The following is a 13341-nucleotide window of genomic DNA, read 5'->3' as shown; positions in this document are numbered from 1 at the left end:
TACACACAGTCGGACATTCTGACAACCAAATCGGACGGATTTTGTCCGAAACTGTTGCATACACACGGTCGGACAAAGTTGTCCGAAAATCCGATTGTACATAACGTGATGCCGTTATTTCGTTACGACGGGACTACATTCAGGCTAGTAGCCAATAGCTTTGGTCTAGGAATTTGATCTGAGCATGCGTGGCACTTTGTCCGTCGGAGTAGGCTACACATGATCGGAGTATGTTCGATCAGAGCATTTTGGCTGAAAATTTTACCGGCAAGTTGGAAAAGTTGGTCCGTCAGATATTCCGACGGAAACAGTCCGATGGAGACCACACACAGTCGGAATATCCGACAAAACGGTCCGATAGGACACATTCCGTCAGAATCTCCGACTGTGTGTACAAGGGCTTACACAAGGAACATGCTTACAGTAATGAGCTGACCTCATGCCCAGTCAGCAGACTGATGCAAGGGGATTACACTTTATTTCTTAAGTAACAATGATGGTAATGTCACCCTATTTGCTTTGAAGGGTAGCATATTTACAAAGTTATGCCATTATACTTTCACTTATAGGAATGAACTAAGCTTCCTTCACCAGCAGCTTCGAGAGAAAGATCTGCAGTCTGAACAGGACCGTGTTCTAAGAAAGAAAATGATGGATGACTGTGCATCCTTGGCTAGTGAAAATAGTGTATTGCAGGCTCAGTTATTGGAAATTACCAAACAACTCGAAATGGTAAGATCAATGCAGCAAATGCTAGCATGACCAAACTTTAATCAGGTGTTCCTTAAACTGGACCTGTGGGATTTCCAAAATTCATAGCCTGGCTGTGACTGACAAAGTATCCAATTTGCCTGAAAACCTGAGTGATTTGGGAAAGGTGAAAACCCCTGTCAGTTTATTTTCTGCTGCCTCTTTCCCCTTGCGGAGAATCTCTTAATTTCCTATCCTGGGTATACAACAGGAAGTGAGAGGAAATCTCCTCTTAGAAAGTTGTAGCTGGAAATTTGCAAGATTCCCCCTCTATACTTCTAGTGAAAACTCAAAATATTTGGATTGCCCATCACATTTTGCCACAGTGATGACAATCTCTATTACAAAGAGCCTGTGTTGATAGGGTTTGGGCCTGTGTCGATGACCGTAGTTTGACATCGGTTTCAGAAGCTTCTGAAATAAGTTGCAATTAATTGACAGGCGCATATAACCTTAAGTTGATCTCCTTCTGACCTGCATTTGACCTGCTTCAAGAGGGTTTTTCATTCCCATAAACTTGTATGAGAATTCAAAACCCATCTGAGGTGAACAAAATACCATCCAAGACCAAATACAGAGGGTAAAAATCCCCAGTGATAACACAGAAAAAACACCCAAAACTTGACAAGCAAAATTTAAGTTTGGGCTATGCGTGCTTTTAGGTAAACAACAAGCAGCTTACTCATGGTCCTCAAATCAAAGTCACAGAGTACAGCACAACACCACTGAAGTGAAGAAATTGTACTGAATTAAAATAAAAAAATTTAAAAAACGTTTCCTATAGGTGCCTCAAAATACCACTTACGCGATCCCCTTGTGCCAAAAAAAAACATAAATATATAAGGAAAACAATGTGCTGTTCATATATAGTGCAAAAATTGAAAATTAGAAATAGTACATTTTAGTAAAACAACATCCTTCTTGAGACATCCTTGATGTTGGAAGCTAAACAGTGGGGACCTTGAATGGAAAATGTGAACAAGTTTTGCTTTTGACTGCTGGTCATTGCTGGGTTGCATTTTTAGGTTCTCTTTGGGGCTTTTCCTTGTAGCTTTTTAACACCTTTTTCTGTCACTTATTAAACAGCTTTTTTTTCTTTACTTCCTTCAGCCTACTAATTAGGGGCAGTGGTTAATTGGTCACAGGTGCTTAAGGGCCGATATAACTTTCTGTACAACTCATTGTGAGCCTGCTCAACTTTCAGCTTGCTGGAACTTAGACCTCCATGGTTAACAGAGGACAGAATTAAAATTAGACTTGGGAAACTTAAAATTAATAAATCACCAGGACCAGGACCAGGCTTGCATCTGAGGGTACTCAGGGAACTCGGTCAAGTAAAATTGCCAGACCATTGTTCCTAATTTTTACTGACAGTCTACTGACTGGAATGGTACCAGCTTATTGGAGAAAAGCCAATGTCACACCAATATTTAATAAGGGCCCAAAATACATCCCTGGGAATTACAGACCAGTTAGCCTAACATCAATAGTATGCAAGCTCTTGGTGGGGATGTTAAGGGACTATATACACGATTTTAGTAATGAGAACGGTATCATTAGCAGTAATCAGCATGGATTCATGAAGAATCGTTCTTGCCAAACCAATCTATTAACCTTCTTTGAGTTGCCATCTAGATAAAGGAAGGCCCGTAGACATGGTTTATGTGGATTTTGCACAAGAGTTTGACACAGTTCCTGGCTGAATTTTCTAGGGGTCAACTTATACTGGGAGGAGATTTCAATACTCCATTAATACCAGCGGAAGATACCTCATCGGGTCACTCCTCGATAGCCCCTAGCTCCCGGAAATGAATCGCTCAAACTCTACAAAAAACACGATTGATGTCTGGCGTCTTTTCCATTCCTTGGAAAGGGATTATACCTTTTATTCTCCACCACATGAACAATACTCAAGAATTGATTATTTTCTAATCCCTCACTCTCAATGGCAAGCGGTTCGAGAGGTTTTGATTGGCCACATTACTTGGTCAGACCATGCACCGTTCTTTATACCCTATGCATTAACGGACTATCTTACCTCTTGAACAAGAACGTGGAGATTAAACAAAAGTTTATTGCAGGAGGAGGAAGTACTAAAAGATGTGACAAGAGAATTGGATATCTACTTCCAAATTAATGACACTCCTGACAGCAATATGGGTATAGTTTGTGAAGCACATAAGGCAGTAATGGGGGGGGTGGTACTTATTAGACACAGTTCCCCATAAACATTTACTGTATAAAATAAGATATGTTGGCATGGACCATAGGGTGAGTACATGAATTGAAAATTGGCTACAAGGGTGAATTCAGAGGGTGGTGATTAATGGGGAGTACTGGGAATGTTCAGGGGTGGGTAGTGGTGTCCCCCAGGGTTCTGTGCTGGGACCAATCCTTTTTTTTTTTTCATAGATGACCTGGATGATGGGATAAACAGTTCAATCTCTGTATTTGTGGACGCTACTAAGCTAAGCAGAGAAATAACTTCTCTGCAGGATGTGGAAACCTTGCAAGAAGATCTGAACATATGAATGGGGTGGGCAACTACATGGCAAATGAGGTTTAATGTAGAAAAATGTAAAATAATGCATTTGGGTGGCAAAAATATGAATGCAATCTATGCACGGGGGGGGGGGGGGGGGAGAACCTCTCGGGGAATCTAGGATGGTAAAGGACCTGGGGGTCCTAGTAGATGATAGGTTCAGCAATGGCATGCCAAGCTGCTGCTAACAAAGCAAACAGAATATTGGCATGCATTAAAAAATGGATCAACTCCAGAGATAAACCGATAATTCTCCCACTCTACAAGACTCTGGTCTGGCCGTACCTAGAGTATGCTGTCCAGTTTTGGGCACCAGTCCTCAGGAAGGATGTACTGGAAATGGAGTGAGTATAAAGAAGGGCAACTAATAAAGTGTCTGGAGGATATTAGTTTTGAGGAAAGATTGCGAGCACTGAAATTATTCTCTCTGGAAAAGAGATGCTTGAGAGGGGATATGATTTCAATTTATAAATACCATACTGGTGACCTCACAATAGGGATAAAACTTATGAAGGGAGTTTAACAAGACACATGGCCACTCATTAAAATTAGAAGAAAATGTAACCTTAAACTATGTAGAGGGTTAGGGCTGAACTGCGGGTACCGGGATACCAGGACATTTCCTGGTAGGCTGCCTGCCCCGGGGACGCTTTAATCTATGCTGTGGCTGCAGTGCTTCTCCTGCCTACTTGTAACACACAGCGGGAGACCGCTGTGTCACGGAACTCAGTGTTAAATTTTTGGCCACCCTGTGACAAAAGTCCCGCCCTCCTCCTAGACCAGCTTGTGTGATAGATGCAGTGTTCTGTCTATCATATGAGCTGGTATAGGAGGAGGGCGGGACTTTTGTCACGCTCAGCTGAAAATTTAACACTGAGCTCCGGGACACAGCAGGAGCAGGAGATGCCCGTTGTGCGTAATGCACACTCTGACTGGTGAGGCTACATTGTTTGGCGCAGTCAGTAAGGCTGCAATAATGGTGAGAGAGGCTGCAATGAGGGCACAGTAAGGCAGCATTTATGGTGAGGGAGGCTGCAATGAAGGCACAGAAAGGAGGCAATGGGGGTGAGAGAGGCTGCAATGAGGGCACAGTAAGGCTGCAATGATGGTGAGGCAGCAATGATGGGCATGGTGAGGTGGCAATGATGGGCACAGTGAGGCGGCAATAATGGGCACAGTGAGGTGGCAGTGTTGGGCATGATGAGGCGGCAGTGATGGGCATGGTGAGGCGGCAGTGATGGGCGCGGTGAGGCGGCAGCAATGGGCTCGGTGAGGCGACAATGATGGGCATGGGAGGCTGCAATGATGGGCATGATGAGGTGGCAATGATGGGCACAGTGAGGTGGCAATGATGGGCACAGTAAGGCGGCAATGATGGGCACAGTAAGGCTGAAATGATGATGAGGCTGCAATGAGGGCACGATGAGGCTGCAATGAGGGCACGATGAGGCTGCAATGAGGGCACGATGAGGCGGCAATGATGGGCACGGTGAGGTGGCAATAATGGACACGGTGAGGCTGCAATGATGGGCATGAGAGGCTGCAGTGATGGGTCCAGTGAGGCGGCAATGATGGGCATGGTGAGGTGGCAATGGTGAGCACGGTAAAGCTACAATGATAGGCATGTGAGGCTGCAATAATGGGCATGGTGAGGCTGCAATGATGGGCATAGTGAGGCTGCAATAATGGGCACAGTGAGGAGGCAATGATGGGCACAGTAAGGCTGCAATGATGGTGAGGCTGCAATGATGGCACGGTAAGGCAGCAATGATGGGCACAGTAAGGCAGCAATAATGGGCACAATGAGGCGACAATGTTGAGCACAGTGAGGCTGCAATGATGGGCATGGTGAGGCTGCAGTGATGGGCATAGTGAGGCTGCAATGATGGGCAAGGTGATGCGGCAATGATGGGCACAGCGAGGCTGCATGGATGGGTGCAGTGAGGCTGCATGGATGGGCACAGTGAAGCTGTATTTGATGGGCACTGGTGAGGCTATATTGATCTCTTGTATTATGTCCGCAGTCTCTGACCATCTCTTGTATCATGTCTGCAGTCTCTGACCATCTCTTGTATCATGTCTGCAGTCTCTGACCATCCTGTATCATGTCTACATTCTCTTAACATCTTTAGTATCATGTCCTCAGTCTCTGACCATCTTCTGTACCATGCCCGCAGCCTCTCACATCTTGACATCTCCTGTACCATGCCCGCAGCCTTTGACATCTTGACATCTCCTGTACTATGCCCACAGCCTCTGACCATCTCCTGTAATATGCTGCAGCCTCTAACCATCTCTTGTATCATGTCCGCAACATCTGACCATCTCTTGTCTTATATCATGTCTGTAGTCTCTGAGGGGGAGTCTGGAGAGGAGTTAAGAGTGGGAGTGCCACCAGGATGGGGGTCATGGGAGAAGTCAGTCATGTGTGGACTGTAGATAGGAGACTATAGGAAAACCATAACCACTAAGCTGGAGCCGACCGACTGATCCCTGCAAGGTGCGCCTGAGAGGAGGTCAGTGGCAGCACTGCCAGGCCAGTCTGAGGGGGGGTCATTGATGTAAGGGGGGAGTAAATACAATAATGTAAGGAAGCACTGATATAAAGGTTTCCTATATCAGTAACCCACCCCCCTTACCTTAGTGTATTCTTTCTGTGGAAGGTGGTCTCTGTAGTATAGTATACTCTTTAAATGTGCTTTAAAATGTATGTTTTTCCCTTTTTTTGAACAAGAAAATAATGACGTTATGCTGTTGGGTTGGTAAAATAATGCTATGGAACAGATCACACATCCAGTAACATGTCTACAAAAAAATTTTTTATATTTTGTATTTCTTTCTTATTTTCAATGTTTTGGACGTCTGTACGTTACTTATCTGATTGTAACTCTGGCATACTCTGATATGCAGTTTGTATTTTCCCTTTTCCTTGAAGAAAAATAAAAACTTTTATGGAAAAAAAAAATAAATAAAAAATAAATCAAGCAGTTAAAACAAGGAAAAAAAAATAAAAAAATAAAAAAAAATAATGCTATGGGGCTGGTATGAAATTTCCAGGGCTGTTTTTTATGCCTAGTCCGGCCCTGGCGGGGAGCATTGATAGTTTCAAAAAACTATTAGCTAAGCACCTGAATGACCACAACATACAGGGAAATACAATGTAATACTGACATTTAATCACACACATAGGTTGAACTTGATGGACTTGTGTCTTTTTTCAACCTCGTCTACTATGTAACCATGTAATAATGCTTGAAAACATATAACATTCATCATGCTCGAATTCCAGATCTCTTGTGTCCAAAAAACAACATGCATAAGTGCTCCACCTCTGTGTATCCACCACCAGTCTCCTCTGCTGCTTACCTCCATGGCCAACTTACAGAGTAGTAAGGTCAAAAAAGCTGTTCCAGTCACCTGGGTGTGTAAAAATGCAGCAATTTTCCAAGGAACAGTTGGGAATAGGTCTTCAAACGGTGCCTCTAGGTGTGTATCATTCAGCAGTATGAAACAATAAAAAGACTTTATCAACGTTCAATAAAACTATTTATTAAATAAGAAGTTGAAAAAGATACTCACAGAGTGCATTTAAATCCAGTGTACAAGGTAGCAAGCAGAAATTCACAATTAAAACATTTAGCCTTTAAGCATGGAAATCTGGAGAGCATCAGTTAAAATGGTTGCTATGCTACTTCTGAGCATGATGTCACATGGTAGACAGTAGACATATAATATTAATATATATATATATATATATATATATATATATATATATATATATATATATATAAAATTTGTCAAGGGTAAGGGTTCACATACTGTATACTTTAAACATAAAAACAAAAATTTTTATATAATGTCAGCCTACCAATCCTTAGATGTGGTGACTGCATTAGTATTTTCTTTTTATAATCTTCTCTTTCATCAGGCTTTTTTATGTTTATTTTCACCTAGTGTCCCAGTCATGCACATGCGCACTAGCGCGCCCACTGGGGCACGCAGTGGCACAATCTCATAACTACTGTGTCTGGTGGATACAAGACAAGGGATCATGGCGCTTGATACCCGACCACTATGAATGGCCGGGGTATCATGTGATCGCTTGATTGGTCATAGTGATCACATGATTGCAATGTAAACAAAACAGTCATGAATCGATTCCAGTATGTAAAAAAAAAATGTGAAAAAGAAACAAATTATATAAAATTTTTTCATTTTCCAAATTAAAGATTTCTTTATTCACCAAAAAATTGTGTAAAAAAAAATTACAACTTCAAAAAACTCGCCATTCCTCTTACTAAATACCTTGGGCTGTCTACTTTTCAAAAAAGGGTAATTTGGAGGTTATTCATACTGTTGTGGCATGTTAGGGCTATAAGAAATGAAATAGACCCTCAGTACATCAGGATTAATCAATTTTCAAATAAATACTGTACAGTATATACCATAGTTTATGGACTCTATAACTTTCACAGACTAAATAATATACACTGATTTGGGTTACTTTTACCAAAGAACTGTAGCAGAATACATTTTGGCCTAAATTTATAAAGAAAGATTATTTATTTGAAACATTATTTTATAACAGAAATGGAAAACATGTTTTTTGTTTTTCTTTTTTTTTTAATTTCGGTATTTTTTCCTTTACATAGCAAAAAAAAAAAAAAAAAACAGTGGTGTTTAAATACTACCAAAATAAAGCTCTATTTGTGTGGAAAAAAAATGATAAAACATTATTTGTGTACAGTGTTTCATGACAGCACAATTGCCAGTGAAAGTAGCACAGTGCTGAATAGCAAAAAATGGCCTGGTCGTGAAAGGGATAACATTTTCTGGAGGTCAAGTGGTTAAACTATAAAGCATGGCTATCTAACCAAGATGTAAATGTCAGCCCTAAATAAGTATTAGTTTAACCACCTCCTGTCCGCACTATAGCCGAAAGATGGCTACATGTGCTCACAGTGCCCGCACGTGCTGCCAATCTGTGCCCATCAGAGCTGCCTGTCAGTGCCCATCAGTGCCACATATCAGTTAAGTCTCACCAGTGCCCTTCAGTGCCGTCTCATCAGTGTCCCATCAGAGCCAATCAGTGACCATTAGTGCAGCCTATTAGTACCAATCAGTGCAGCCTTATTAGCGCCTATCAGTGAAGGAGAAAAATTGTTTATTCGAAAATTTTATAACAGAAACTAAAAACAATTTTTTTTTTCTTTCTTTTAATTTTTGGTATTCTTTCATTTGTTTAGCAAAAAATAAAAAAACACAGTGGTGATTAGATACCACCAAAAGACAGCTCTTTTGGTGGGTACAGCATTGCATGACCACGCAATTGTCATTCAAGGAGTGACCGGGCTGAAAGCTGAAAATTTGGTCTGGGCAGGAAGGGGGTAAAAGTTCCCAATATGCAAGTGGTTAAACAGCACCCTAAATAATAGATTATGAAAACTGAATCTAAATGGTGTTTTATGTTGTGATGGTTATGAGTGATTTTTTTAGGGATAAGTATTGCAAAACCCAGACCAGCCCTTATATTGAGTTAGAAACTAAATAAGTGTGTTATGGACCTGTCCTCAGTTGCTTTGCTACCATATACTACAACATCAATGCAATACAATATTTGTCTTAAGAGATTGAGATATAAGAAGGTTTCAAGCGTTTAATGTGTTAGTGCTCAAGATCATTCCAATGACGAGCTGTTTTTCTTGCTGTATTACATTGGCAAATGATTAAATGGAAGGGACACAAACTGTAGGTGTTTCTTGCTTTCTCTCTTGACTCCCACTCACATTGACCTCTCAGGTTGCCAAGCAACAGATGGAGTTTTAGAATATTAAACATGTAAAATAACAGTCATGATCCACATCACATCACATCCGGTGTCTGTTTTAGCAAGCATAGGTATGCAGTAGTATGTGCGAAAAATGACATATACAGTGTATACACTATGTAGCACTACCACCCTATAAGCCCCTATAAATTTACCAGTTTTTCCCAAATCTGTGCAGAGGTAGCCAGGCACACCGCGACAATCCATTTATTCTGGCTTAATAATCAGTCTAGAGGATATCTTTTAGGTGTTATATTGTTGAGGAACTTGGATGGGATGTAAGATAGTATGGGATATTCCAGATTCACTGATCATTTACAGGAGGACACTTAAAGTGTTTGTAACCCTAAACTTTTTTTATCCTGATCCTTGCAAGCATGATAGACAACACAGTGATTGTGCTGTGTCATTCAGCACTCTCTATGTTCTAAAAAACCTGGTTGATCCTGCCAGTTGCCGCATGCGCTGACCATGGTAATCATGACTGCTGATCCATTATTACCATGGTCAGTTTATGTGCCTCCACCAGCCCGCTGCTCTCTCTCTCTCTATATATATATATATATATATATATATATATATATACACATATATAATAAATGCTGTAATCCGCTGTCATTATAATGTGCAGTGTGTGTGTGTTTGTGTAAAATTATTGTGAAAAATACCTTATTTACAGCGCTACTGGGTGCTCGCGTGACCTCCTGCTGCTCTCTTTCTCTCCTCCCAGCTGGCGTCAGTGGGGAACCTTGGCCCCTCCCTCTGCAGTGCTTGGACTGAGGAAGGAGAGCTCCAGCGGGTCATGTGAGCGCCCAGCAGCGCTATAAATGAGGTATTTTGCACAATAATTTCACACAAAGACAGACACTGCACATTATATAATCCTTTAACAGAACGGATTACAGGATTTATAATGATGTTACAACCACTTTTTCTCGTCTAAGTGTCTTTAACCACTTGACCTCCATAAGATTTTACCCCTTCTTGACCAGGCCATTTAGTGCTATTTAGCAGTGTGCTACTTTAACTGGTAATTGCGCAGTCAGGCATTGGCTGTATCCAAGCAAAATTAATATTTTTTTTTCACACAAATAGAGTTTTTTTAGTATTTGATAGCCTCTGGCTTTTTTTATTCTTGCGATATGAATGAAAAAACAATGATACATTTTGGGAAAAAAAACATCTTACTGCTAAAAACATATCCAATAAAAAAAAATTGTAAAAATATTTTTTTTCAGACATTTTGTCCATAATGTATTCTGCTAAATATCTTTGATAAAAAAGATCCCAATACGTGTATATTGATTGGTTTGTGTTAAAATTATAGTGCCTTATCAGTGACTTATAATGGGACTGGGATAGTGAGGCAGACAATCTGATACTAACTTACGCTGGGGGGAACTACCTGCCACTGACATCACCAGTGACAATGATACAGTGATCAGTGATAATATTATACACTATCACTGTACTAATGACAATGGCTGAGAAGTGGTTAACATCTAGGATGACCAAGAGGTAAATGTATGCCTAGCTATGTGTAATATTTGTAAAGTATGCTGATTTTACTACTAGATCCCTCATTTTCATCCCTGCTTTGCATAGATGAGAAACAGAGAGATTGTTCTCTCTCTACAGAGCTCAGTGTTGATTGTCAACACCGAGCTCTGGGCCATGATTGTGGGCAGAACTGGGTCTTGTCTTCTCTTTAGATACTATCCCAGAGAGGAATCCTACTGACTTCTGCACCCAAGAGATACGGTTCAGTCAATAGAACCATGGGTTCAGATCAGTTTTCATAATGTCACAGGATTGCCGGATGCCTCCTTCCAGTATCCACCAGGCACTCCTCAGTGAGCTCTCCCAGAGGAGGGTTCTCTTCACTAGGTTCCAGAAGTGGATCATTGGTAACATGCCTCCCACAGCTGGGATCTCGATGAAAAATAGCTGGAGGAGAAGGTATCTCACCGCTCCAGGAGCACACATGCAGGCTGTAAATAAGCACTACAGCTAGTGCGAAATGTCAGCAATTTTGAAATAAAAGAAAGTGGTCCAGAGCTTGTTTTTTGAAAAATAGCTGGACTCGGGATAGCTGCTGCAGGTGGGGTTAGCCACCCCCATCCAAACCAGTGGATTTTCTCCAAAAGGAAGAAGAGACCCCTCTGTTCTAAATCTCAGACTATTTATATGCCTCTCCAGCCAACTTCTGGGCACACCTCCCCATGGATTGGCTGGAGCAAAATACATATTTGTGCTGTCCTTTTGCCCCCTATTAAAGGCAGGGGAGAGCAATCAAACTTACAGCCTGTGAGATCCAGAACAGCCAAAAGCAATCTGCTCCAATCAGCCAAAAAGAACTACATGTGCCTTACGTCCTAGCAACCTAACTAGGAGGGTGAAATACTGTAAAATTAATTTCCATTCATAATTGTATATAGATCTAATTTTGTCATGGTATAATGCCAACGAAGTAGTGAGAGATAGCAATGGGAGTATATATTAACAGTGCTACTTTTTGAATTCCAGCAGAGACAACTGAGGGGAGAGAATTATACTCATAATTCGTCTAGTGTTGCTCAGCTTCTAAGTGTCAAGGACAGAGAGGAGCAGCTGAGCAAGGAGTTAAAATGGCAGGAGGCTCTTCTGTTACAAGAAAAGGAACGTCTAAAAGATCGGATGGAGCAGGTAATTATGGCACAAAGACAAGGAAGGCAGGAAAAAGTCTGCCCAAAATGTATTTTTAGTTTGGAATAATGCAGGTAAGAATTAGATAGAACCTATTTTCTGTGGTGCTTTCCATTTACCTCTTGTTCTGGTGACATCCTGTCACATGCAGAAAGATAGGGTATCACCTGGACAGGAAATGAGCAGAAATTTCTTCACAAGGATTAAAATGTATACGCACTCTTGCAAAAAACAAAACTTAGAGGGTATTTATAAAAAAAACGTGTTTAGTCACTCACCCAATTAAAGAGCATGTACCTTTGTTCTTTGCGAATGGGGCAAAAAAAAAAAAAAAACAATTATTAGGCTATTTCCTGTGTTGATCAAATGTCTTTCATTGCTAAAAATAAACAATACTGAATTTGGCTTTAGAGGCTGCTAAGGATAATAGGAATTTCCTATAGTACTTAGGGCCATCTAGTAGCCATATGTGGTATTTTGCATTTTGAATGAAAAACCTTCAAACAGCAAAGAAAATAACAATGGAGTTTTTTAAATTTTTTAATCATAGAGTTTTTTTCCCCCATTCATACAGAACAAATGTACGTGCACTTTCACTGAGAAAATTTAAATAACTACACCTCTAAGTTAAGGATATGAAGAAGTTAGTAAAAGATAGTGTTACCCAAGGGGGTTATTAAGCCCACGAAGACCTAATGATTTATACTGTATAAAGAAGAAATTTTTTCTTTAATAAATTCTACATACACTATATCCAGTTCAGCTCCAGAGCAATTTTGTTTATTTTCCGCATACGTGTAAAAGTCTTACATTTTGGCAATAAAATAATTAAACCTCCAGAACATTGTATGTTTTCTGAAAGCAGAGGCCCTGTAGAATAAAAAAAGGTGATAGTTGCAAATTTTTGTTTCACATGATATTTGCGCAACTGTTTATTAAATGCAATTGTTCAGGAAACACTACAATAAAATGAACTTTAATGCAAAACCCCATTATATAATACCCATTTTTGGTTAAAATATAAAACACGAGGTTGCATCGAGTAAATAGATACCAAACATTCCATGTCTTAAAATTGCGTGCACCTGCGATATATCGCCAAAAACGATGGTGCCCAAAAATCCCCATAGGTGACGCTTTAAAAGCTTTTACAGCTGATTCGTTTACAGTTAACTAGTAGCTCTTGTGCTAGAATTATTACGTCTTTGTCACAACTGTGGTATACATGCATGTGCGCAACCTAGGCTCGCATTTGCGGGGCTACGGGGGTTTTCGGTAATTTATATATCTATATAATATATATATATATATATATATATATATATATATATATATATATATATATATATATATATATATATATATATATATATAGTATTATAATTTTATAATTGTATTTTTTGAAACCTTTTTTTTCTTTTTCTATTTATTTTTACTTCATTGCTATCACAAAGGGGTTAATAAACCCCTATGTGATAGCATTGGGCAGGTGACAGGTACTCTTTTTAGAGACATTAGGAGTAATAGACCCCCAATG

General features: G+C 40.2%; 1 protein-coding gene across 1 annotated transcript in view; it reads left to right on the top strand.

Moving 5' to 3' along the window:
• LOC143987855 (uncharacterized) overlaps positions 1-13341 on the top strand; it is a 77642-nt gene that overhangs the window by 25884 nt on the left and 38417 nt on the right. The window contains exons 7-8 of the mRNA XM_077486952.1: positions 570-732; positions 11646-11804. Coding sequence (XP_077343078.1) covers positions 570-732; positions 11646-11804 — 322 coding nt within the window. The remainder of the gene's footprint in view (positions 1-569; positions 733-11645; positions 11805-13341) is intronic.

This window comes from Lithobates pipiens, unplaced genomic scaffold, assembly GCF_037356315.1.
Source record: "Lithobates pipiens isolate NorthernLeopardFrog02 unplaced genomic scaffold, aLitPip1_a1.2 Scaffold_18, whole genome shotgun sequence".
In the NCBI taxonomy this organism is placed as follows: domain Eukaryota; kingdom Metazoa; phylum Chordata; class Amphibia; order Anura; family Ranidae; genus Lithobates; species Lithobates pipiens.
Note: the sequence above shows the minus strand (reverse complement) of the source record. Positions and strands in the feature narration are given on the sequence as shown.